At 58.9% G+C, this 25,252-nt stretch overlaps 1 protein-coding gene across 1 annotated transcript; it reads right to left on the bottom strand.

Moving 5' to 3' along the window:
* Nucleotides 1-244: 244 nt before the first annotated feature.
* RNF40 (ring finger protein 40) lies at nucleotides 245-25,245 on the bottom strand. The gene is made up of 18 exons (XM_075319914.1): nucleotides 25,242-25,245; nucleotides 14,811-15,026; nucleotides 13,732-13,968; nucleotides 13,538-13,656; nucleotides 13,308-13,454; nucleotides 10,877-10,951; nucleotides 10,679-10,798; nucleotides 9,525-9,704; nucleotides 9,313-9,448; nucleotides 8,840-8,961; nucleotides 8,002-8,333; nucleotides 6,263-6,380; nucleotides 6,043-6,192; nucleotides 4,043-4,255; nucleotides 3,847-3,972; nucleotides 3,641-3,781; nucleotides 1,839-1,940; nucleotides 245-516 (listed from the first exon to the last, which is right to left on the bottom strand). The coding sequence occupies exons 1-18, from the start codon at nucleotides 25,243-25,245 to the stop codon at nucleotides 340-342; spliced, it is 2,715 nt and encodes a 904-aa protein (XP_075176029.1). The 3' UTR covers nucleotides 245-339.
* Between the last annotated feature and the right edge of the window lie 7 nt (nucleotides 25,246-25,252).

Raw genomic sequence — 25,252 nt, forward strand, 5'->3', positions numbered from 1 at the left:
AAGTTTAAAATAAGCAATAAATTTCCTTCATCTTCACAATTGTGTCACTTGTTGTAGATTCTTCACCAGAACATTAACATTTTATCTTTATGTTTGAAGCCTGAAATGTGGGAAAAGGATGACAAATTCAAGGGGCTGAATACTTTTGCAAGGCACTGTATTCCCTACACACAGAATGCACCCCTATACCCTACACACAGAGTGCACCCCATATCCCACACACAGTGACACAGCGGGGACGGCAGACGTTGTGCGCTTCCAGTTCACCTTTATTGTTCCCATCACACTTTCGCTTCCCGCCCACAGCTTTATTATTTAGAGTCTGTTCACATTCTCCCGTCAGTTTATATAAATTCGGTGGAAATCGTGCGCTCCGAAGGCGGCGTTACACTTGGGGCACTTCCTCTGTCTGGAGTCGTATCGGGTCTTCACACACTCAAAGCAGAAGACGTGGAAACACTTAGTGAGGACGGCGTCCTTCTTACGGGTGTTACAGCAGGGGCAGGTGAGACGGGCCTACGGGTACAAGCATGAATGTCAGAGCAGTGCCCCGCACCTCCCCCACAAGCACCCCGGGCCCGCACCTCACCCTGCCCCCATGCCTCTCCTCCTGCCCCCTCAAGCACCCCGGGCCCGCACCTCACCCTGCCCCCACAAGCACCCCGGGCCCGCACCTCACCCTGCCCCCATGCCTCTCCTCCTGCCCCCCTCAAGCACCCCGGGCCCGCACCTCACCCTGCCCCCACAAGCACCCCGGGCCCGCACCTCACCCTGCCCCCATGCCTCTCCTCCTGCCCCCACAAACATCCCGGGCCCGCACCTCCTCCTGCCCCCAAAAGCACCCCGAGCCCGCACCTCACCCTGCCCCCACAAGCAACCTGGACCCGCATCTCACCTTGCCCCCATGTCTCTCCTCCTGCCCCCAAAAGCACCCCAGGCCCGCACCTCACCCTGCCCCCATGTCTCTCCTCCTGCCCCCACAAGCACCCCGGGCCCGCACCTCACCCTGCCCCCACAAGCACCCCGGGCCCGCACCTCACCCTGCCCCCACAAGCACCCCGCGCCCGCACCTCACCCTGCCCCCATGCCTCTCCTCCTGCCCCCTCAAGCACCCCGGGCCCGCACCTCACCCTGCCCCCACAAGCACCCCGGGCCCGCACCTCACCCTGCCCCCACAAGCACCCCGGGCCCGCACCTCACCCTGCCCCCACAAGCACCCCGGGCCCGCACCTCACCCTGCCCCCATGTCTCTCCTCCTGCCCCCACAAGCACCCCGGGCCTGCACCTCACCCTGCCCCCACAAGCACCCCGGGCCCGCACCTCACCCTGCCCCCACAAGCACCCCGGGCCCGCACCTCACCCTGCCCCCATGTCTCTCCTCCTGCCCCCACAAGCACCCCGGGCCTGCACCTCACCCTGCCCCCATGCCTCTCCTCCTGCCCCCTCAAGCACCCCGGGCCTGCACCTCACCCTGCCCCCTCAAGCACCCCGGGCCCGCACCTCACCCTGCCCCCATGCCTCTCCTTTTGCCCCCACAAACACCCCGGGCCCGCACCTCAACCCCTGACCCAGCATGTGTCCCCGGGCCTGGTGCCTCACCTCTCCCCCTGCAGGCACCCCATGCCTTACTCCTGCCCCCACATGCATGCCCGGACCCCACACCTCATTCCTGCCCCCCGAAGCATCTCCGGGCCCAGTGCCTCATCGCTGCTCCTGCAGGCACCCCATGTTTCACCCCTGCCCTGTGTTTCACCCCTGCTAGTAACCCCATGCCGCTCAATTTACCCCTGCAGGCACCCCCAGGTCCCGCACCATCGCTTTCGGAGCAGCACCCTTACTCTGTACTCTTTGATCTCCTCCTGTAGGATCTGATCGGCGTCTGCATAAACCTCCATCTTCTTTTGTTTCTCCAGTTTTCTACGCAGGCGCGAAACGTCCTCCTACACAGAACACGGAGGGTTAATAGGGGGAAGATCAGCCATATTGGAACATAGAATGAAAGGCAGGACATTCTGGGACGTTACCCGCGTTCTCGTGTAGATGGGGCAGGACATTCTGGGACGTTACCCGCGTTCTCGTGTAGATGGGGCAGGACATTCTGGGATGTTACCCGCGTTCTCGTGTAGACGGGGGCAGGACATTCTGGGATGTTACCCGCGCTCTCGTGTAGATGGGGCAGGACATTCTGGGATGTTACCCGCGTTCTCGTGTAGATGGGGCAGGACATTCTGGGATGTTACCCGCGTTCTCGTGTAGATGGGGCAGGACATTCTGGGACGTTACCCGCGTTCTCGTGTAGATGGGGCAGGACATTCTGGGATGTTACCCGCGTTCTCGTGTAGATGGGGGCAGGACATTCTGGGACATTACCCGCGCTCTCGTGTAGATGGGGGCAGGATATTCTGGGACGTTACCCGCGCTCTCGTGTAGATGGGGGCAGGATATTCTGGGACGTTACCCGCGCTCTCGTGTAGACGGGGGCAGGATATTCTGGGATGTTACCCGCGCTCTCGTGTAGACGGGGGCAGGACATTCTGGGATGTTACCCGTGCTCTTGTGTAGATGGGGCAGGACATTCTGGGATGTTATCCGCGCTCTCGTGTAGATGGGGCAGGATATTCTGGGATGTTACCCGCGTTCTCGTGTAGATGGGGCAGGACATTCTGGGACGTTACCCGCGTTCTCGTGTAGATGGGGCAGGACATTCTGGGATGTTACCCGCGTTCTCGTGTAGATGGGGGCAGGACATTCTGGGACATTACCCGCGCTCTCGTGTAGATGGGGGCAGGATATTCTGGGACGTTACCCGCGCTCTCGTGTAGACGGGGGCAGGATATTCTGGGATGTTACCCGCGCTCTCGTGTAGACGGGGGCAGGACATTCTGGGATGTTACCCGTGCTCTTGTGTAGATGGGGCAGGACATTCTGGGATGTTACCCGCGCTCTCGTGTAGATGGGGCAGGATATTCTGGGATGTTACCCGCGCTCTCGTGTAGATGGGGCAGGACATTCTGGGATGTTACCCACGCTCTCGTGTAGATGGGTATAGGACATTCTGGGACATTACCCGCGCTCTTGTGTAGATGGGAGCAGGATATTCTGGGACGTTACCCACGCTCTCGTGTAGATGGGGATAGGACATTCTGGGACATTACCCGAGCTCTCGTGTAGACGGGGACGGGGCAGGATATTCTGAGACGTTACCCGCGTTCTCGTGTAGATGGGGATAGAACATTCTGGGATGTTACCCGCGCTCTCGTGTAGACGGGGGCGGGATATTCTGGGACGTTACCCGCGCTCTCGTGTAGACGGGGGCGGGATATTCTGGGACGTTACCCGCGCTCTCGTGTAGACGGGGGCAGGATATTCTGGGACGTTACCCACGCTCTCATGTAGACGGGGGCAGGACATTCTGAGACGTTACCCGCGTTCTCGTGTAGACGGGGACGGGGGCAGGACATTCTGAGACGTTACCCGAGCTCTTGTGTAGACGGGGGCAGGACATTCTGAGACGTTACCCGCGTTCTTGTGTAGACGGGGGCAGGACATTCTGAGACGTTACCCGCGTTCTCGTGTAGACGGGGACGGGGCAGGACATTCTGAGACGTTACCCGCGTTCTCGTGTAGGCGGGCTTATTACCTGTGCTCTCTTCAGGCTGAATGATTCCTTCTCCTTGGCGGAGCGGTTGTCACACACCAGGCTCTGCGTGTCGCGTAGCGTGCTGACTATATGTTCCAGCTGGACCTTCAGGTCCTCGGCGAGCTGAGCGGCTTCCACTGCCTAGAATAAGTGTAGGGTCAGTAACCAGCATGGCTGCCCAGTGTCTGGCCCAGGAGTCCACTTACCTTTCTCTTTTGGATCTCTAGCGCCTGTGTCCTGAGCGTCAGCTCCTTCTCAATGGCAGCCAGGGAGGTGTGCAGCACGCGCTCCCTCTCCTCCAGCTTCTGCACCTGTAACAGCTGAGCGTCCACCTGCCGAGAAGAAGCCATGAGAGCGGTCCCTGCATCCCCCGGACGCCCCAGGATGGCCCGCAGGGGTTACCTGTGTCTTCAGGCCCTGCACCTGCTCCGCCAGCTCCTCCTTCTCCTCTCGCAGCAGCTTGTGGATCTGGTTGGATTTGATCCGCTCTGACATAAGCTTGAAGTTGGCGTCGTCCTTTTCTCGTAGCTGCTGAATCAGGCGGATGTTCTGCTCCTGCATGTCCTCAAACGCCTGCCCCGTCACATCCATCTCCGAGAGCAGCGCCTCCTCCTCCTGCATACAAGACGAGGCGGTCACCCGCGGCAGCCTCCCTGCGGCCAGACCACACTCACCTGCGGCCAGACCACACTCACCTGCGGCCAGACCACACTCACCTGCCTTACCTGCGGCCAGACTACACTCACCTGCCTCACACCTGCGGCCAGACCACACTCACCTGCCTCACACCTGCGGCCAGACTACACTCACTTGCCACACCTGCGGCCAGACTACACTCACCTGCCACACCTGCGGCCAGACTACACTCACCTGCCACACCTGCGGCCAGACTACACTCACCTGCCACACCTGCGGCCAGACCACACTCACCTGCGGCCAGACTACACTCACCTGCGGCCAGACCACACTCACCTGCGGCCAGACCACACTCACCTGCCTCACACCTGCGGCCAGACCACACTCACCTGCCTCACTTGCAGCCAGACCACACTCACCTGCCTCACTTGCAGCCAGACCACACTCACCTGCCTCACCTGCGGCCAGACCACACTCACCTGCGGCCAGACCAAACTCACCTGCCTCACTTGCGGCCAGACCACACTCACCTGCGGCCAGACCACACTCACCTGCGGCCAGACCACACTCACCTGAGGCCAGACCACACTCACCTGCGGCCAGACCACACTCACCTGCCTCACACCTGCGGCCAGCCCACACTCACCTGCCTCCAGACTACACTCACCTCCCTCACCTGTGGCCAGACCATACTCACCTGCCACACCTGCAGCCAGACCACACTCACCTGCCTCACCTGCGGCCAGACCACACTCACCTGCGGCCAGACCACACTCACGTGCCTCACCTGCGGCCAGACCACAGTCACCTGCCTCACCTGTGGCCAGACCACAGTCACCTGCCTCACCTGCGGCCAGACCACACTCACCTGCCTCACCTGCGGCCAGACCACACTCACCTGCGGCCGGACCACACTCACCTGAGGCCGGACCACACTCACCTGCGGCCGGACCACACTCACCTGCCTCACACCTGCGGCCAGACCACACTCACCTGCCTCCAGACTACACTCACCTGCCTCACCTGTGGCCAGACCATACTCACCTGCCACACCTGCAGCCAGACCACACTCACGTGCCTCACCTGCGGCCAGACCACACTCACGTGCCTCACCTGCGGCCAGACCACAGTCACCTGCCTCACCTGCGGCCAGACCACAGTCACCTGCCTCACCTGCGGCCAGACCACACTCACCTGCCTCACCTGCGGCCAGACCACACTCACCTGCGGCCAGACCACACTCACCTGCCTCACCTGCGGCCAGACCACACTCACTTGCCACACCTGCGGCCAGACTACACTCACCTGCCACACCTGCGGCCAGACTACACTCACCTGCCACACCTGCGGCCAGACTACACTCACCTGCGGCCAGACCACAGTCACCTGCCTCACCTACGGCCAGACCACAATCACCTGCCTCACACCTGCGGCCAGACCACAGTCACCTGCCTCACCTGCGGCCAGACCACAGTCACCTGCCTCACCTGCAGCCAGACCACACTCACCTGCGGCCAGACCACACTCACCTGCGGCCAGACCACACTCACCTGCGGCCAGACCACACTCACCTGCGGCCAGACCACACTCACCTGCGGCCAGACCACACTCACCTGCGGCCAGACCACACTCACCTGCCTCACCTACGGCCAGACCACACTCACCTGCGGCCAGACTACACTCACCTGCCTCACCTGCGGCCAGACCACACTCACCTGCGGCCAGACTACACTCACCTGCCTCACCTGTGGCCAGACCACACTCACCTGCTTGGTTGCGCTGAGTTTCCGCTGTAAGTGTTCGATCTGCTCCTCTGCAAGCTTAATCTTTCGCAGTGCTTCCTCATCCGCCAGCTTCTTCCGTTCCCGACGATCCTTTTCTTCAAGCACTTGAACCCGTAATCGCAGCTCCTCCACCTGTGAAGAACATAAGGGGGTCATGCTAGGCTGTGAGGCGCTGCCTTCCGGGAGAAGGGCACCCACACACCTCAGCTTTGGTCTTCCTCTCAGCTGCCATCAGCTGCACCTTGTCCCGCTGCTCCTTAGGGGCAGATTTATACATATCGAGGAGCAGCTTCATCTCCTTCTGACTCTCCTGGGCTTTTCTAAAAGAACAAAAGATTACCGGTCTAAGTGTCGAGCGCACAGCAGAGATCGGGGTAAGGGCAGCCGAGGTCGGAGTAAGAGCAGCCGAGGTCAAGGGAAAGGACAGCAGACGTCGGGGTAAGGGCAGCCGAGGTCGGAGTAAGAGCAGCCGAGGTCAAGGGAAAGGACAGCAGACGTCGGGGTAAGGGCAGCCGAGGTCGGAGTAAGAGCAGCCGAGGTCAAGGGAAAGGACAGCAGACGTCGGGGTAAGGGCAGCCGAGGTCGGAGTAAGAGCTGCCGAGGTCAAGGGAAAGGGCAGCAGACGTCGGGGTAAGGGCAGCCGAGGTCGGAGTAAGAGCAGCCGAGGTCAAGGGAAAGGGCAGCAGACGTCGGGGTAAGGGCAGCCGAGGTCGGAGTAAGAGCAGCCGAGGTCAAGGGAAAGGGCAGCAGATGTCGGGGTAAGGGCAGCTGAGGTCGGAGTAAGAGCAGCCGAGGTCAAGGGAAAGGGCAGCAGACGTCGGGGAAGGGCAGCTGAGGTCAAGGGAAAGGACAGCAGACGTCGGGGAAGGGCAGCCGAGGTCAAGGGAAAAGAGAGAAGACGTCGGGGAAGGGCAGCTGAGGTCAAGGGGAAGGGCAGCCGAGGTCAAGGGGAAAGGCAGCAGAGGTCAAGCAGCAGAGGTCAAGCAGCAGAGGTCAGAGGAAGAGCAGCAGAAGTGGGGGGAGAGATCAAGGACAGAAGCAGAGGTCAAAGTCGGGCATCAGAGGATGGGGAAAGAACAGCAGAGGTCAACCAGCATAAGTAGGGGTGAAGAACAGCAGAAATGGGCACAAGGGGAAGGGCAGCCGAGGTCAGGGGAAGGGCAGCCGAGGTCAGGGAAAGGGCAGCCGAGGTCAGGGAAAGGGCAGCCGAGGTCAGGGAAAGGGCAGCCGAGGTCAGGGAAAGGGCAGCCGAGGTCAGGGAAAGGGCAGCCGAGGTCAGGGAAAGGGCAGCCGAGGTCAGGGAAAGGGCAGCCGAGGTCAGGGAAAGGGCAGCCGAGGTCAGGGAAAGGGCAGCCGAGCTCAGGGAAAGGGCAGCCGAGCTCAGGGAAAGGGCAGCCGAGCTCAGGGAAAGGGCAGCCGAGCTCAGGGAAAGGGCAGCCGAGCTCAGGGAAAGGGCAGCCGAGCTCAGGGAAAGGGCAGCCGAGCTCAGGGAAAGGGCAGCCGAGCTCAGGGAAAGGGCAGCCGAGCTCAGGGAAAGGGCAGCCGAGGTCGAGCAGCAGAGGTTGGGGGAAGGGCAGATGAGGTTGAGCAGCAAAGGTCAGGGGAAGGGCAGCCGAATTCCGGGGAAGGATAGCCAAGGTTGGGTGAAGGACAGCCGAGGTCGAGCAGCCAAGGTCAAGGGGGAGGGCAGCAGAAGTGGGCACATAGATCAGGGACAAGCAGTAAAGGTCAGAGTCAGGCATCAGAGGTGGTGCAGCAGAGGTTGGGGAGAGTATAGCATGGGTCGGGGGGAAAGGACAGCAGAGGTCGGGGGAAAAAGGAATGCAGAGGTTGAAGGGAAAGGACAGCAGAGGTCTTGGGAGAGTATAGCAGAGGTTGCGGGGAAAGGACAGGTCGGCAGTCCTGAGAAGCGGGCCAGGAGGTAGAGGGAATGCCTCTCACTTGAGTTCTGCTCGGAGCTGTTTCAGGATGTCTGTGTCCTTCCTCTTGGGGTCCTCGCTCTTCTGCTTGTCTCTCTCCCGCTCTCTCTCCTTTTCCCGCTCTCGCTCCTTCTCCCGTTCCAGTTCTCGAATCTTGCTCCGTTCTAGCTCCTTTTTCTGCTCCTCTTCCTCCTTCTTGACCTCTGGGGTTGTGGGCATCTCCGGGTCTCGAGGCGGAAGCACAAGAGGCTCCTTCTTCACTTCTGCCCCGGCTTCTTCTTCTTTGACGACCGGAGCGGTGACTTCAGCAGTTGACAGTCCAGGTACCGGACCTAGGGGGACCTGAAGACGCATCTGCAGGGATGGGAAAACGAAAAATTACAGCATGCAGCTGCCACAGAGATGCGTCACACCGGGACCAAGACGCACGGGGGCGTCACACCGGGACCAAGACGCACGGGGGCGTCACACCGGGACCAAGACGCACGGGGGCGTCACACCGGGACCAAGACGCACGGGGGCGTCACACCGGGACCAAGACGCACGGGGGCGTCACACCGGGACCAAGACGCACGGGGGCGTCACACCGGGACCAAGACGCACGGGGGCGTCACACCGGGACCAAGACGCACGGGGGCGTCACACCGGGACCAAGACGCACGGGGGCGTCACACCGGACCAAGACGCACGGGGGCGTCACACCGGGACCAAGACGCACGGGGGCATCACACGGGGACCAAGACGCACGGGGGCATCACACGGGGACCAAGACGCACGGGGGCGTCACACCGGGACCAAGACACATGGGGGTGTCAGACACAGAGGCCACCCCGGGCACCTGTCCCCCCCCGCCCCCTCACCTTGCTCACCTCTCCTTGGGCGTCGCGCACCTTGCGCTTGTACCGCTGCACATCACCCTTCAGCTGGTGGTTGTGGTTCTGGAGACTTCCAATCAGATGACGCATTTCACGATTAATGGGACCTAGAAAACGACACGTGTCATCCCCCAGATATGGCCAGGTCGCGCAGCAATGGAGGAGGGGTTGTGACGAGCTGCAGTGAGGGGGGCACGATGCGCAACAGTGGGGGGGGGGGTCACGCAGCATTGGGGGGACCAGTCGCTCAGCATCAAGGGGGGGGGTCAGGTTGTGCAGCATTGTGGGGGTGCACGTAGCGCATCGTCGGGGGGCGGGAGACATCGTCGCACAGCAGTGGGGGAGGGGTAGCGTCGCGCAGCATCGGGGGGCACTTCATGCAGCGTTGGGGGGCGTGTCACTCAGCATTTGGGGGGCACGTCACGCAGCGTTGGGGGGCGTGTCACGCCTTCCGTTACCTGCTTGCTCATTGGCAGCCAGGTTTTGCTCGAACTCGATCCGCAGCATCTCGTACTCCTTGCGCACCTGGGCGAGCGTGTCCTCCAGCTGGATCACCTCCGTGCGCAGCTTCTTCTGTACTGACAGCTCCTCACTCTGTGGATGCAGAAAGCAGAGCGAGCGGTCACAACACAGCGGCCATGAGTAATAATGACCCCAGCACAGTGCTCACCTCCATGCGTTCGATCTGCCGCAGGTGGCTGTTCTTTGTGCTCAGGAGCAGCGCTCGCGCTTCGTCCAGCTGCGTCTTCACCTGCAGCGACTCGTTATACAGAAGAGAGAACTGGGACTGCAGACAGCGGAAGTCCTGCGTCCCTCTGACCGCCTCCTCCGGGAGGGTCCGCAGATCCAGCTGGAAGAATAGCAACCTGGTGAAGAGAGGAAGAACCAAGAGACCCCCTACCCAACCCCCATTGACGCCCTACCCATCCCCAGAGACGCCCTACCCAACCCCAGAGACGCCCTACCCAACCCCAGAGACGCCCTACCCAACCCCAGAGACGCCCTACCCAACCCCAGAGACGCCCTACCCAACCCCAGAGACGCCCTACCCAACCCCAGAGACGCCCTACCCAACCCAAGAGAACCCCTACCCAACCCCAGAGAACCCCTACCCAACCCCAGAGAACCCCTACCCAACCCCAGAGACCCCCTACCCAACCCCAGAGACCCCCTACCCAACCCCAGAGACCCCCTACCCAACCCCAGAGACGCCCTACCCAACCCCAGAGACGCCCTACCCAACCCCAGAGACGCCCTAGCCAACCCCAGAGACGCCCTACCCAACCCAAGAGAACCCCTACCCAACCCAAGAGAACCCCTACCCAACCCAAGAGACCCCCTACCCATCCCCAGAGGCCCCCTACCCATCCCCAGAGACCCCCTACCCATCCCCAGAGGCCTCCTACCCAACCCCAGAGGCCCCCTACCCAACCCCAGAGACCCCCTACCCAACCCAAGAGACCCCCTACCCATCCCCAGAGGCCCCCTTCCCAACCCCAGAGACCCCCTACCCAACCCCAGAGACCCCCTACCCATCCCCAGAGGCCCCCTACCCATCCCCAGAGGCCCCCTACCCATCCCCAGAGACCCCCTACCCAACCCAAGAGACCCCCTACCCAACCCAAGAGAACCCCTACCCAACCCAAGAGACCCCCTACCCAACCCAAGAGAACCCCTACCCAACCCAAGAGACCCCCTACCCAACCCCAGAGACCCCCTACCCAACCCCAGAGACCCCCTACTCAACCCCAGAGACCCCCTACTCAACCCCAGAGACCCCCTACCCAACCCCAGAGACCCCCTACCCAAGCCTCGGTCCCGCACCTTCAGCTTCTCCTTCAGCCGCACGGCCGCTTGCAGCTCGTTCTGCAGCTTCTCCAGCTCACACATCCGCCCGTTCGCCAGCTCCTGGTTCTGCTCCAGTTCAGCATTCAGCATCTCAAACTGGGAACAGACACAATGCAAATGGTGGCAGCAGCACAGAGGACTTCAGCATCGGCGGACCACCCAGGACCCCATTACCTTCTGCACCGTCAATGTCGTCTGTCCTCCCTGGAAACTTCCAGAACTTCCAGAGATGTGGTGTCCAGAATTCAGCTGCAGGAGAACAAAGAGGAAACATGAGGGACATGAGGGGGGCCAAGCAAGACGGCCCCGGAGGAAAGGGGACCAAGCAAGACGGCCCCAGAGGAAAGGGGACCAAGAAAGACGGCCCCGGAGGAAAGGGGACCAAGCAGGACGGCCCCGGAGGAAAGGGGACCAAGAAGGACGGCCCCGGAGGAAAGGGGACCGAGCAGGACGGCCCCGAAGGGAGGGGGACCGAGCAGGACGGCCCCGAAGGGAGGGGGACCGAGCAGGACGGCCCCGAAGGGAGGGGGACCGAGCAGGACGGCCCCGAAGGGAGGGGGACCGAGCAGGACGGCCCCGAAGGGAGGGGGACCGAGCAGGACGGCCCCGAAGGGAGGGGGACCGAGCAGGACGGCCCCGAAGGGAGGGGGACCGAGCAGGACGGCCCCGAAGGGAGGGGGACCGAGCAGGACGGCCCCGAAGGGAGGGGGACCGAGCAGGACGGCCCCGAAGGGAGGGGGACCGAGCAGGACGGCCCCGAAGGGAGGGGGACCGAGCAGGACGGCCCCGAAGGGAGGGGGACCGAGCAGGACGGCCCCGAAGGGAGGGGGACCGAGCAGGACGGCCCCGAAGGGAGGGGGACCGAGCAGGACGGCCCCGAAGGGAGGGGGACCGAGCAGGACGGCCCCGAAGGGAGGGGGACCGAGCAGGACGGCCCCGAAGGGAGGGGGACCGAGCAGGACGGCCCCGAAGGGAGGGGGACCGAGCAGGACGGCCCCGAAGGGAGGGGGACCGAGCAGGACGGCCCCGAAGGGAGGGGGACCGAGCAGGACGGCCCCGAAGGGAGGGGGACCGAGCAGGACGGCCCCGAAGGGAGGGGGACCGAGCAGGACGGCCCCGAAGGGAGGGGGACCGAGCAGGACGGCCCCGAAGGGAGGGGGACCGAGCAGGACGGCCCCGAAGGGAGGGGGACCGAGCAGGACGGCCCCGAAGGGAGGGGGACCGAGCAGGACGGCCCCGAAGGGAGGGGGACCGAGCAGGACGGCCCCGAAGGGAGGGGGACCGAGCAGGACGGCCCCGAAGGGAGGGGGACCGAGCAGGACGGCCCCGAAGGGAGGGGGACCGAGCAGGACGGCCCCGAAGGGAGGGGGACCGAGCAGGACGGCCCCGAAGGGAGGGGGACCGAGCAGGACGGCCCCGAAGGGAGGGGGACCGAGCAGGACGGCCCCGAAGGGAGGGGGACCGAGCAGGACGGCCCCGAAGGGAGGGGGACCGAGCAGGACGGCCCCGAAGGGAGGGGGACCGAGCAGGACGGCCCCGAAGGGAGGGGGACCGAGCAGGACGGCCCCGAAGGGAGGGGGACCGAGCAGGACGGCCCCGAAGGGAGGGGGACCGAGCAGGACGGCCCCGAAGGGAGGGGGACCGAGCAGGACGGCCCCGAAGGGAGGGGGACCGAGCAGGACGGCCCCGAAGGGAGGGGGACCGAGCAGGACGGCCCCGAAGGGAGGGGGACCGAGCAGGACGGCCCCGAAGGGAGGGGGACCGAGCAGGACGGCCCCGAAGGGAGGGGGACCGAGCAGGACGGCCCCGAAGGGAGGGGGACCGAGCAGGACGGCCCCGAAGGGAGGGGGACCGAGCAGGACGGCCCCGAAGGGAGGGGGACCGAGCAGGACGGCCCCGGAGGGAAGGGGACCGAGCAGGACAGACCCCCGGAGGAAGGAGGACCGAGCAGGATGGCCCTGGAGGGTGGGGAACCAAGCAGGACGGCCCCCCGGAGAAACAAACCTGGAGGGTGGGTAACTGAGCAGGATGGCCCCCCAGAAAGACGGATCCTGAAGGAGGGGGACAGAGCAGGTTGGTCGCAGGGGAGGGCTGGTGGGGAAACAGTGGGATGGCCGCGGGGGAGTGCTGGTGGGATGGCCGCGGGGGAGTGTTGGTGGGATGGCCACAGGGGAGGGTTGGTGGGGATACAGTGGAATGGCCGCAGGGGAGGGCTGGTGGCTTTGGCCGCGGGGGAGGGCTGGAGGCTTTGGCCGCGGGGGAGGGCTGGAGGCTTTGGCCGCGGGGGAGGGCTGGAGGCTTTGGCCGTGGGGGAGGGCTGGTGGTATGGCCGTGGGGGAGGGCTGGTGGGATGGCCGCGGGGGAGGGCTGGTGGGATGGCCGCGGGGGAGGGCTGGTGGGATGGCCGCGGGGGAGGGCTGGTGGCTTTGGCCGCGGGGGAGGGCTGGAGGCTTTGGCCGCGGGGGAGGGCTGGAGGCTTTGGCCGCGGGGGAGGGCTGGTGGGATGGCCGCAGGGTAGGGCTGGTGGGATGGCCGCAGGGTAGGGCTGGTGGGATGGCCGCGGTGGAGGTACCGCGCAGCACAGTGACCGGCCGTGGGCACGTACCTGCTCCAGCGCCTCGGCGAGGTGGCGGTTGAGCTTCTGCTCGTGTTTGCGCAGCTTCTCGATGTCCCACTGCAGGTCCTCGATGCTTCGCTCCATTTCAGACACCTTTGTTTCTGATGAAGTGACGCGGTCCTGGAGCTCATGGTGCTGGAGGACACAGAGGACAGGTCAGAGCGGAGGAGGCCTCGCTATGGAGGGAGCCCCCTGAGGGTGGTGTGGGGGGTCTGCACCTGTAGAGAGATGCGGTGATGCTTCTCCTGGAGGACGGTGGCCAGGTCCTGCAGTTTGTGGTTCTCACTGAAGGTCTCCCTGTTCAGCGCTCGCTGCGTCTCCTCCACCTGATCGGAGTCTGTGGGCAGAGCGTACACAGAGTGACATCCCATAATGCTCTCTGCTTGGGGCCAGCACAACGGGGGCCACTCACCAGCGCCGCGCGCGCTCAGCTCTTGCGTCCGGCCGTGCAGCTTGCTGGAGGTCTCCACCACGCAGGACACGGCTCGCTTACTGAACTGCATGCGCTCCTGCAGCTGCAGCTCGATCTCCTCCGCGGTGCTGCAGGCCAGCGTGGCCAGAAACGTCAGCGAGGATTCTGGGAGGACGGCGGGGGAGGCGTGCACTGCCGGAGCCGCCGCCGGAGCTGCTGCCGGAGCCGCCGCGGAGTCTGCAGACATCAGAGAGCAGTGAATATATAATACAAGGTACAGGAGAGTATACATGGACATGGCGAGGATACAGCCCGGCCTGCCGGAGACGGAGCCCAGCGGAGACACAGCTCTACCGGACGGTGCCGGAGGCCGGGGAGAGAACTGCTGCAGAGTCAGGCGCTCCAGACACAGACGGGTTAATGGTGATCAATGACAAGTACAAAGACTGAAGACACAAGAAGCGTAAATGCCTCACGTCAGTGTGTGACGCCTCACGTCGAGGGGTGGGTGTGACGCCTCACGTCGGGGGGTGGGTGTGACGCCTCACGTCGGGGGGTGGGTGTGACGCCTCACGTCGGGGGGGGGGGGGTGACGCCTCACGTCAAGGGGGGGGGGTGACGCCTCACGTCGGGGGGTGCGTGACGCCTCACGTCGGGGGGTGCGTGACGCCTCACGTCGTAGACACATAACATGGATCATTTTACTTTTATCTCAGGGGCTAAAATATAAAAAAAATCAGAAGTTTGTCCAAAGAAAGAGGAGCACGTTTTGCGCCATTTTCCGCGCCCCGCAGCGCTCTCATTTTTCGGGGTCTGGGGCTCTGTGACGGCTCATTTTTTTGCGTCTCGAGCTGACGATTTTAGCGGCACCATTTTTGCGCAGATGCTGCGTTTTGATCGTCTGTTATTGAATTTTGCGCATAATTTAGGGGCGACCAGAAAATGTAATCTTGTAGTTTAGAATTTCTTTTGTTATCACATTAACCCCTCTGTGTCTGGAGCTCCTGATCTGCTTCGGCCGATGTGACAGGAGGATCCCCCCGGAGCGGTCGCTCATCCGCAGCCGCGGCTCTCGGTACCTTTGGTGCCGGACTCCTCTGTAAGCGGCTCCTCTGCAGTCTCTGCGCCTTTGGGATTGTCGCTGCTGTCAGGCGGCTGATCGGCTGCAGCGCCGGGGTCAGAATCATAGCGCTTCAACAGCAGCTGCACATTCTCATCCAGCTGGAAACAAGCCAGAAAGCGGCAAATATAGGGGGGCCAACGTATCCACCCCCCGAACGAAGGGAATTTTGTTACTTACCGTAAATTCCTTTTCTTCTAGCTCTTATTGGGAGACCCAGACGATTGGGGTATAGCTACTGCCTCCGGAGGCCACACAAAGCACTACACTAAAAAGTGCAAGGCCCCTCCCCTTCTGGCTATACCCCCCCGTGGTATCACGGGTTCTCCAGTTTTAGTGCCAAAGCAAGAAGGAGGAAAGCCAATAACTGGTTTAAACAAATTAACTCCGAGTAACATCGGAGAACTGAAAAACCGTTCAACATGAACAACATGTGTACCCGCAAACAACAAAAAACATCCCGAAGGACAACAGGGCGGGTGCTGGGTCTCCCAATAAGAGCTAGAAGAAAAGGAATTTACGGTAAGTAACAAAATTCCCTTCTTCTTCAGCGCTCTATTGGGAGACCCAGACGATTGGGACGTCCAAAAGCTGTCCCTGGGTGGGTAAAGAAATACCTCATGTTAGGGCTGCAAAGAAGGGAATTTTGTTACTTACCGTAAATTCCTTTTCTTCTAGCTCTTATTGGGAGACCCAGACGATTGGGGGTATAGCTACTGCCCTCCGGAGGCCACACAAAGCACTACACTAAAAAGTGCAAGGCCCCTCCCCTTCTGGCTATACCCCCCCGTGATATCACGGGTTCTCCAGTTTTAGTGCCAAAGCAAGAAGGAGGAAAGCCAATAACTGGTTTAAACAAATTAACTCCGAGTAACATCGGAGAACTGAAAAACCGTTCAACATGAACAACATGTGTACCCGCAAACAACAAAAAAATCCCGAAGGACAACAGGGCGGGTGCTGGGTCTCCCAATAAGAGCTAGAAGAAAAGGAATTTACGGTAAGTAACAAAATTCCCTTCTTCTTCAGCGCTCTATTGGGAGACCCAGACGATTGGGACGTCCAAAAGCTGTCCCTGGGTGGGTAAAGAAATACCTCATGTTAGAGCTGCAAGACAGCCCTCCCCTATGGGGAAGCCACTGCCACCTGCAGGGCTCTTCTACCTAGGCTGGCGTCCGCCGAAGCATAGGTATGCACCTGATAATGTTTGGTGAAAAAATGTGCAGGCTCGACCAGGTAGCTGCCTGGCACACCTGTTGAGCCGTAGCCTGGTGTCGTAATGCCCAAAACGCACCTACGGCTCTGGTAGAATGGACCTTCAGCCCTGAAGGAACCGGAAGCCCCGCAGAACGGTAGTCTTCAAGAATTGGTTCTTTGATCCATCGAGCCATGGTGGCTTTAGAAACCTGCAACCCCTTGCGCGTACCAGCGACAAGGACAAAAAATGCATCAGAGCGGCGCATGGGCGCCGTGCGGGAAATGTAGATTCTGAGTGCTCTCACCAGAACTAACAACTGTAAATCCTTTTCATACCGGAGAACCGGATGAGAACAAAAGGAAGGAAAGGGTATATCCCGATTAAGAAGAAACGCGGATACAACCTTAGGGAGAAACTCCTGAATAGGGCGCAGCACTACCTTGTCCTGGTGGAACACTAGGAAGGGAGCCTTGAATGACAGAGCCGCCAGCTTAGACACTCGCCGAAGCGACGTGATCGCAACCAGAAAGGCCACTTTCTGTGACAGGCGCGAAAGGGAAACTTCCCTCAGAGGCTCGAAATGCGGCTTCTGGAGAGCAACTAGTACCCTGTTCAGATCCCATGGATCTAACGGCCGCTTGTACGGGGGCACAATATGACAAACCCCCTGTAGTAACGTGCGCACCTTAGGAAGACGTGCTAGACGCTTCTGAAAAGAACACGGATAGTGCCGAGACTTGCCCTTAAAGGGAGCCGAGCGACCAACCTCTTTCCCAACCAGATTGCAGGAGGGAAGGCAAAGAGGCAATGCCGATGGCCAGGGAGACCCTCCCTGAGCAGAACACTAAGATAAGAATATCTTCCACGAGTTGTGGTAGATCTTGGCAGACCGCGGCTGGCTAGCCCGTCTCATGGTGGCAATGACGTCGTGCTCACGGTCGACCGACGGTGAGATGCCACAGATCACGGTACCACGACCTCCCCGGCCAGTCTGGGGCGACGAGGATGGTGTGGCAGCAATCGGTAGCTGGAACTGTGACCAATCCTGAGCCAAGGCGCCTGTCGCCAGAGCTCTTTGATCGTAAGACCGCGTCATGAAAATCGGGACCTTGTTGTTGCCGAGAAGCCATGACGTCGACGTCCGTCTTCATCCTGCGTCTACAGAATTCTTGCAAACAAACGGGTGCAGAGCCCATTCCCCTGCGTCCACGCCCTGGCGACTGAGGAAGTCTGCTTCCTAGTGTCGTACGCCCGGGATGTGAACAGCTGATATGGTGTATGCTCTGTCTTCTACCCATAGCAGAATCCGCCGGACCTCTTGGGAGTCTTGTCGACTGCGTAGTCCGCCTTGGTGGTTGGTGTATGCCACCGCTGTGGATAGTCCGACTGAATTCGGATCTATTTGCATTCCAGCCACTGCAGGAAGGCTTGCAGTGCAAGATACACTGCCCAGAGCTCCAGACCACTGAGTTGAAGAGTGGACTCCTCTGAAGATGGTCTTTGACCGTCTGGAAAAGCTAAAACTCGCCTCTGGATGAGGCGCCTCCTTGAAGGAGAGACTGTCCCCTCGTCTGTAGTGAACGCTGTTTGTCCAGCGGAAGCTTCACTATCGCTGAGAGAGTGTGAAAACTCTCCAGGAGATGCCAGCGATTGGGTTCAACCTTGACAAGTTGAAGACCCACCCGAAACTCTGGGAAGGGTCCAGCGCCATGTTCAGGTTGTGTTGGCATGCTCGTAAAGGAGAGTGCCTTGACCAGTAGATTGCCCAAGTAAAGGATCACAGAGTGACCGTGAGAGCGCGGGACTGCTCCCTCTGCTGCCACGAACTTGGTGAACACCCGTGGGGCTGTCGCCAGCCAAAGGGTATGGCTACGAAACGAAATATTCTCGTCTTTAATAACGAATCGTAGCCAACGCCGGTGCCTCGGAGCAATCGGCACGTGTAGATAAGCATCCTGATGTCTATTGAAGCTAGGAAAACTCCTTGAGACAGAGAGGCAATGACGGAGCGGAGTGATGCCATCCGGAACCGCCTGGTTTTCACGTGCTCGTTAAGCAGTATAAAGTCCAGAACGGGACGGAAGGAGCCGTCCTATTTTGGCACCACGACCAGGTCGGGGCAAAATGCGTATCTGGTTCCTGAAGAGGAACAGGGATTACCGCTCTTTCCGCCTGCAGAAGAGCCTCGGCTCGGTCGGTGCGGTAGTTTGAAAACAAACTGACTCTCACTCACAGGCCCTCAACCTGCGGTAGGTAAATGCCGCTAAAGCGGGGGAGTCTGCCCCCCCGCGGTTGCGGAGTGAGAGGGCTGAAAATTATGAGGAAAACGCTTTGGTAGCGGATCCTCCGGCTGCCTTCCCCGGGCGTGAATTGAGCCCGCTAGGAATCTATGCCCTTCTGGGCTTTTTGAGTCGTCTTGGATAGTTGAATGATTTCATTCAACCCTTACCAACAGACTATCACTAGATAAAGGCAACCTGGTTAAGCACTTCGTTGGAAGCAGCCTCTGTTCCAATCTCTCAACTACTAGCCTCTGCGTAAAAACACGGAGTTGGCGGATGCCACTGACGTCCGGCTCGTAGAGTCTCGGACAGCAATAACAGCATGATTCGCCATGCCGACATTGCGAGTTAAAGACGCTGCTGGGACCGAGAGTACCTGTGACAGCGACCCTCTGCGCAATACTAGCTGAAATAGCTTGGAGTGCCTTCACGGCTGCGACTGCCGGAGCAGCCGACCTGCCGATAGCTTCATAGACAGATTGCAACCAGAGGCCAATCTGCCTGTCAATGGCCTTTTGAAGTGAAGTCCTATCCACCACTACAACTATAGATCTAGCTGCAAGCATGGAGATTGGGGGATCCACATTTGGATACTGGGTCTAGCGCTTGACCACGTCAGGGGGAGCGACACGTGTCTCATTAATACGGTCGGAGAAACGCTTATCGTGATAAGCGTGTCGTTTCTGGACTGCGTCTCTGGGGTCAGAGTGCTAAACAAGTACTCAATATATAGAGATTTCTCTTGCTGTGAAGCTGACCCCTCCACTGGAGGAGTTGAGGGAGAAATACCCAACCTTTCGTTGATGGACGCAATAAGATTATTCACTATAGCGTCACCATCCGGTGTATCCGGATTGAGAGCGGTCTCAGGAACAGAGTCCTGAACAGCTACGTCTGCCTCATCGTACAGAGAGTACTCCAGCTGGGACCTTGCCCAGTGATGTAGTCGAGGGCTAATGCCAGCGAGCCCGCTTAGGCCATCTGGGACTGTCGACCGTGTCGGATGCCTGCTCTCTGGGATGCCTGGAATCACTCTGGCGCCTTGAGATGCTCCAGATCAGGGCGGCCAGGGTCATTGCAACCATATTGCCCACGGTCTGCTTGGGGTGCAAAGTCTGTAAGATGTCAGTCATAGTCACAGACAATATATCAGCGGAAAAACTGCAACTTCGTCCCTGTCTCTGGACAGAGATCACAGGTGGTTCCTTTGGCCACATATAGCAGAGACCCCGGTTGAGCAATTGCACGCACTGGGGGTCCTGAAACCGTATGACATGCAGTACAAGCAGCATAGAAAGCCCGTGCATTGGCAACTTGTCTTTTTCTGCTGTTGTTGTCTAGCTATCTAAGAGCCTAGCCGAGGATAGCGACCGTACAGTGAATAGTCATACAAGCATGAAGTACAAATAAACACTTCAGCACATGTAGTACACGCAGCATTGAAAACTTGTGGCTTGGCACATTTGCTCTTCTGCTGCTGTTGTCTATTTATCTAGGAGCATGAGACAAGGATAGCGACATACAGTGAATGTATAGCATACAGCATGACAGTAAACACTGCAGCCCATGCAATCCAAGCAGCATTGAAAGCTTGCGCGTTAGCACCCTAGCCTTTCTGCTGCTGTTGTCTATTTATCCAGGAACATTAGCCAAGGATAGCGACATACAGTGAATGTATAGCATACAAGCATGACAGTAAACACTGCAGCCAATGCAAGTCAAGCAGCATTGAAAACTTGTGCCGTAGCACCATTGCTCTACTGCTGCTTTTGTCTGTTTATCTGGGCGCATTAGCCAAGAATAGCGACATACAGTGAATGTATATCATAACAATAAACCGTGCAGCACATGCAAGCGAAGCAGCATTGAAAGCTTGTGCCTTAGCACAAATTGCTCTACTGCTGCTGTTCCTGTCCCTGACGATACTCAGCTCCATATCCAGCAGGTTCTTTTGGGTCTGTGGATGGAGCTCGGTCTCTGTGCCTGGAGACCGGTAAGATCCCACTTCACCCAGAGCCCCTCATGGGGATGGGGAAGGAAAACAGCATGTGGGCTCCGGCCTCTGTACTAGCAATAAGTACCTCAACCTTACAACACCATCCACGGGTGAGAAGGGAGCATGCTGGGGGCCCTACATGGGCCCTCTTTTCTTCCATCCGACATAGTCAGCAGCTGCTGCTGACTAAAATCTGTGGAGCTATGCATGGATGTCTGACCTCCTTCGCACACAAAGCTAAAACTGGAGAACCCGTGATATCACGGGGGGGTATAGCCAGAAGGGGAGGGGCCTTGCACTTTTTAGTGTAGTGCTTTGTGTGGCCTCCGGAGGGCAGTAGCTATACCCCCAATCGTCTGGGTCTCCCAATAGAGCGCTGAAGAAACAGCCCTCCCCTACGGGGGTGTCACTGCCGCCTGCAGGACTCTTCTACCTAAGCTGGCATCCGCCGAAGCATAGGTATGCACCTGATAATGCTTGGTGAAAGTGTGCAGACTGGACCAGGTAGCTGCCTGGTACACTTGTTGAGCCGAAGCCTGGTGTCGTAATGCCCAGGACGCACCCACGGCTCTGGTTGAGTGGGCTTTTAGCCCTGAAGGAACCGGAAGCCCCGCAGAACGGTAGGCCTCTAGAATTGGTTCTTTGATCCATCGAGCCAGGGTGGCTTTAGAGGCCTGCAACCCCTTGCGCGGACCAGCGACAAGGACAAAAAGTGCATCGGAACGGCGCACGGGCGCCGTGCGGGAAATGTAGAGTCTGAGTGCTCTCACCAGATCTAACAAACGTAAGTCCTTTTCATACCGGTGAGCCGGATGAGGACAAAAGGAAGGCAAGGATATATCCTGATTAAGATGAAATGAGGATACGACCTTAGGGAGAAACTCCGGAATGGGGCGCAGCACTACCTTGTCCTGGTGGAACACCAGGAAGGGAGCCTTGGATGACAGAGCTGCCAGCTCAGACACTCGCCGAAGCGATGTGATCGCAACGAGAAACGCCACCTTCTGTGACAGGCGAGAAAGGAAACTTCCTTCAGAGGCTCGAAAGGCGGCTTCTGGAGAGCAACTAATACCCTGTTGAGATCCCATGGATCTAACGGCCGCTTGTACGGGGGTACGATATGACAGACCCCCTGTAGGAACGTGCGCACCTTAGAAAGACGTGCTAGATGCTTCTGAAAAAACACGGATAGTGCCGAGACTTCCCCCTTAAGGAAGCCGAGCGACAAGCCCTTTTCTAACCCCGATTGCAGGAAGGAAAGAAAAGTAGGCAATGCAAATGGCCAGGGAGACACTCCCTGAGCCGAGCACCAGGTTAAGAAAATCTTCCACGTTCTGTGGTAGATCTTAGCAGAGGTGGACTTCCTAGCCTGTTTCATGGTGGCAACGACCCCTTGGGATAATCCTGAAGACGCTAGGATCCAGGACTCAATGGCCACACAGTCAGGTTCAGGGCCGCAGAATTCCGATGGAAAAACGGCCCTTGGGACAGTAAGTCTGGCCAGCCTGGTAGTGACCACGGTCGGCCGACCGTGAGATGCCACAGATCCGGGTACCACGATCTCCTCGGCCAGTCTGGGGCGACGAGTATGACGCGGCTGCAATCGGATCTGATTTTTTGCGCAGTACTCTGGGCAAGAGTGCCAGAGGTGGAAACACATATGTGAGCCGGAACTGCGACCAATCTTGCACTTAGGCGTCTGCCGCCAGAGCTCTGTGATCGCGCGATCGTGCCATAAATGCCGGGACCTTGTTGTTGTGCCGAGACGCCATTAGGTCGACGTCCGGCACCCCCCAGCGGCGACAGATTTCCTGAAACACGTCCGGGTGAAGGGACCATTCCCCTGCGTCCATACCCTGGCGACTGAGGAAGTCTGCTTCCCAGTTTTCTATGCCCGGGATGTGAACTGCGGATATGGTGGATGCTGTGTCCTCCACCCACATGAGGATTCGCCGGACTTCCTGGAAGGCTTGCCGACTGCGCGTCCCTCCTTGGTGGTTGATGTATGCCACCGCTGTGGAGTTGTCCGACTGGATTCGGATCTGCTCTCTTTCTAGCCACTGCTGGAAAGCTAGTAGGGTAAGATACCCTGCCCCGATTTCCAGAACATTGATCTGAAGGGTGGACTCCTGCTGAGTCCACGTCCCCTGAGCCCTGCGGCGGAGACAAACTGCTCCCCACCCTGACAGACTCGTATCTGTCGTGACCACTGCCCAGGATGGGGGTAGGAAGGATCTTCACTGTGACAATGAGGTGGGAATAAGCCACCATTGCAGAGAGTCCTTGGCCGTCTGGGAAAGGGAGACTTTCCTGTCCAGGGAGGTTGACTGCCCGTCCCATTGGCGGAGAATGTCCCCTTGCAGTTGGCGCAGATGAAACTGCGCAAAGGAAACTGCCTCCATGGCTGCCACCATCTTCCCTAGGAAGTGCATGAGGCGCCTTAAGGGGTGCGACTGGCCTTGAAGGAGAGACTGCACCTCTGTTTGCAGTGAACGCTGCTTGTTCAGCGGAAGCTTCACTATCGCTGATAGAGTGTGAACTCCATGCCGAGATACGTTAGTGATTGAGTCGGTGACCGATTTGACCTTGCCAAATTGATGATCCACCCGAAAGTCTGGAGAGTCTCCAGCGTAACATTCCGGCTGCGTTGTCATGCCTCGAGGGAGGGTGCTTTGACGAGTAGATCGTCCAAGTAAGGGATCACCGGGTGTCCCTGAGAGTGCAAGACTGCTACCACTGCTGCCATGACCTTGGTGAACACCCGTGGGGCTGTCGCCAGACCGAATGGCAGAGCTACGAACTGAAGATGGTCGTCTCCTATCACAAAACGTAGAAAACGTTGGTGCTCCGTAGCAATTGGCACGTGGAGATAGACATCTTTGATGTCTGTTGAGGCAAGGAAGTCTCCTCGAGACATTGAGGTAATGACGGATCGGAGGGATTCCATCCGGAACCGCCTGGCGTTCGCATGCTTATTGAGCAGTTTTAGGTCCAGAACAGGACGGAAGGAGCCGTCCTTTTTTGGAGCCACAAAGAGATTGGAGTACAAACCCTCGCCCTCGTTCCTGAGGGGGGACAGGGATCACCACTCCTTCTGCTCTTAGAGCGTCCACCGCCTGCAGCAGGGCATCTGCTCGGTGGGGAGGTGGGGCCGTTCTGAAGAATGGAGTCGGAGGACGAGAACAGAACACTGTCCTGTGCACGTGAGCACAATGTCCGTCACCCACCGGTCTGTGACCTGTGGCAGCTAAATGTCGCCAAAGGCGGGGGAGTCTGCCATCAACCGCGGATGCGGAGAGAGAGAGAGAGCTGAGAGTCATGAGGAGACCGCCTTGGTAGCGGTTCCTCCGGCTGCCTTCCTTGGGCGTGATTGAGCCCGGCCGGAATCTGAGCCCGTCTGAGGTTTTGTAGCCCTTTTGCACGAGGACAATTGGGACCTGCCCGAGCTTGGGAAGGACCGAAACCTCGACTGTACTTTTAGGACAGCATTAATAGGGTAAGTCGCAGTGCAGACATTGCGGAGTTACGGACGCCTCTGCGGTACAGATGTACATGTGCTCAAGGCCAGCTGCGCAAGAACAGCTGAAAAGGTTAGGTTGCCTATACGGCTGTGAATGCCGGAGCAACCGACACGCCGATAGCCTCCTAGACAGATTTCAACCAGAGTCCATCTGTCTGTGAATGGCATCTTTAAGTGAAGCCCCATCTCCAGTGCAACTATGGCTCTATATGCAAGCCTGGAGATTGGAGAATCCACCTTTGGACCCTGGGTCCAGCGCTTGACCACGTCAGGGGAAAAGGGATAACGTGTATCTTAAAAACGTTTGGAGAAGACGCTTATCTGGTAAGCGTGGTGTTTCTGGACTGCTTCTCTGAAGTCAGCGTGGCCAGAAAAATACTCAATATCCGTTTGAGATACTGAAAAGGGACTTCTCCTGCTGTGAAGCTGACTCCTCCACTGGGGGAGCTGAGGGAGAAAGATCCAACCTTCCATTGATGGACGCTATAGGATCATTCCGTATGGCGTTACCATCCGGTGTATCCGGATTGATAGCGATGTCAGGATCAAAGTCCTGGAGAGCTGCCTTATCATACAGAGAGTCCTCCTGGGACCCCCCCGTTCCAAATGAGGTTGGTCAGGAAGATTGCCCATGGCCTGTCTGGACTGCAAGTCTCTATCTTATGACAATATATCTGTCGAAACTGCAACTCCGTCCCTGTCCTTGGACAGGGATGACAGGTGGTTTCTTTGGCCACGACTAGTAGAGACCCCGGCAGACGAAGTGCTAGAGACCCCGGCAGACGAAGTGCTACAGGGGAGCATGCACACAATGGGACGGTGTCATGAACAGCATCCCATGTAGTAAAAACAGCACTGAAAATCTGTGTTGCTTTTTTGCCGCTGCCGACTAGCCATCTAGAAGTATATAGCCAAGATTGGTGACCGTACAGTGCAATGTATAGCATACAAGCATAAAGTACAAATGAACACTGCAGCACAAGCAATACAAGCAGCATAGAAGCCTGTGCCCTGGCACCCCTGCTCTTCTGCTGCTGTAGACTAGTCATCTAGGGGAATATAGCCCAGAAGAGTGACCATACAGTGCAATGTATAGCATACAAGCACAAGTACAAATGCACACTGCAGCCCATGCAATACAAGCAGCATAGAAAAAAACCTGTGCCCCAGCACCCTTGGTTTTCTGCTGCTGTAGTCTAGCCGTTCCAGGAGAATATAGCTAAGACTAGCGACTGTACAGTGCAGTGTATAGCATACAAGCATAAATACAAATGAACACTTCAGTACGTGCAATACAAGCAGCATAGAAAGCCTGTGCCTTAGCACACCTGCTTTCCTGCTGCTGATGTGTCGCTCTCCAAGCGGGCATATAGCGACCTATGCAGTTAAAATACACATGTACACA

This window comes from Anomaloglossus baeobatrachus, chromosome 7, assembly GCF_048569485.1.
Source record: "Anomaloglossus baeobatrachus isolate aAnoBae1 chromosome 7, aAnoBae1.hap1, whole genome shotgun sequence".
Classification (NCBI taxonomy): Eukaryota; Metazoa; Chordata; class Amphibia; order Anura; family Aromobatidae; genus Anomaloglossus; species Anomaloglossus baeobatrachus.

Excerpts from the sequence above, each read along its gene's own strand:
- RNF40 (XM_075319914.1), bottom strand. Across the intron at positions 3,782-3,846 it reads TAGAGATCCAAAAGAGAAAG|GCAGTGGAAGCCGCTCAGCT; the intron begins GTAAGTGGACTC and ends CACTTATTCTAG. Across the intron at positions 517-1,838 it reads AGGAGATCAAAGAGTACAGA|GCCCGTCTCACCTGCCCCTG; the intron begins GTAAGGGTGCTG and ends TTGTACCCGTAG.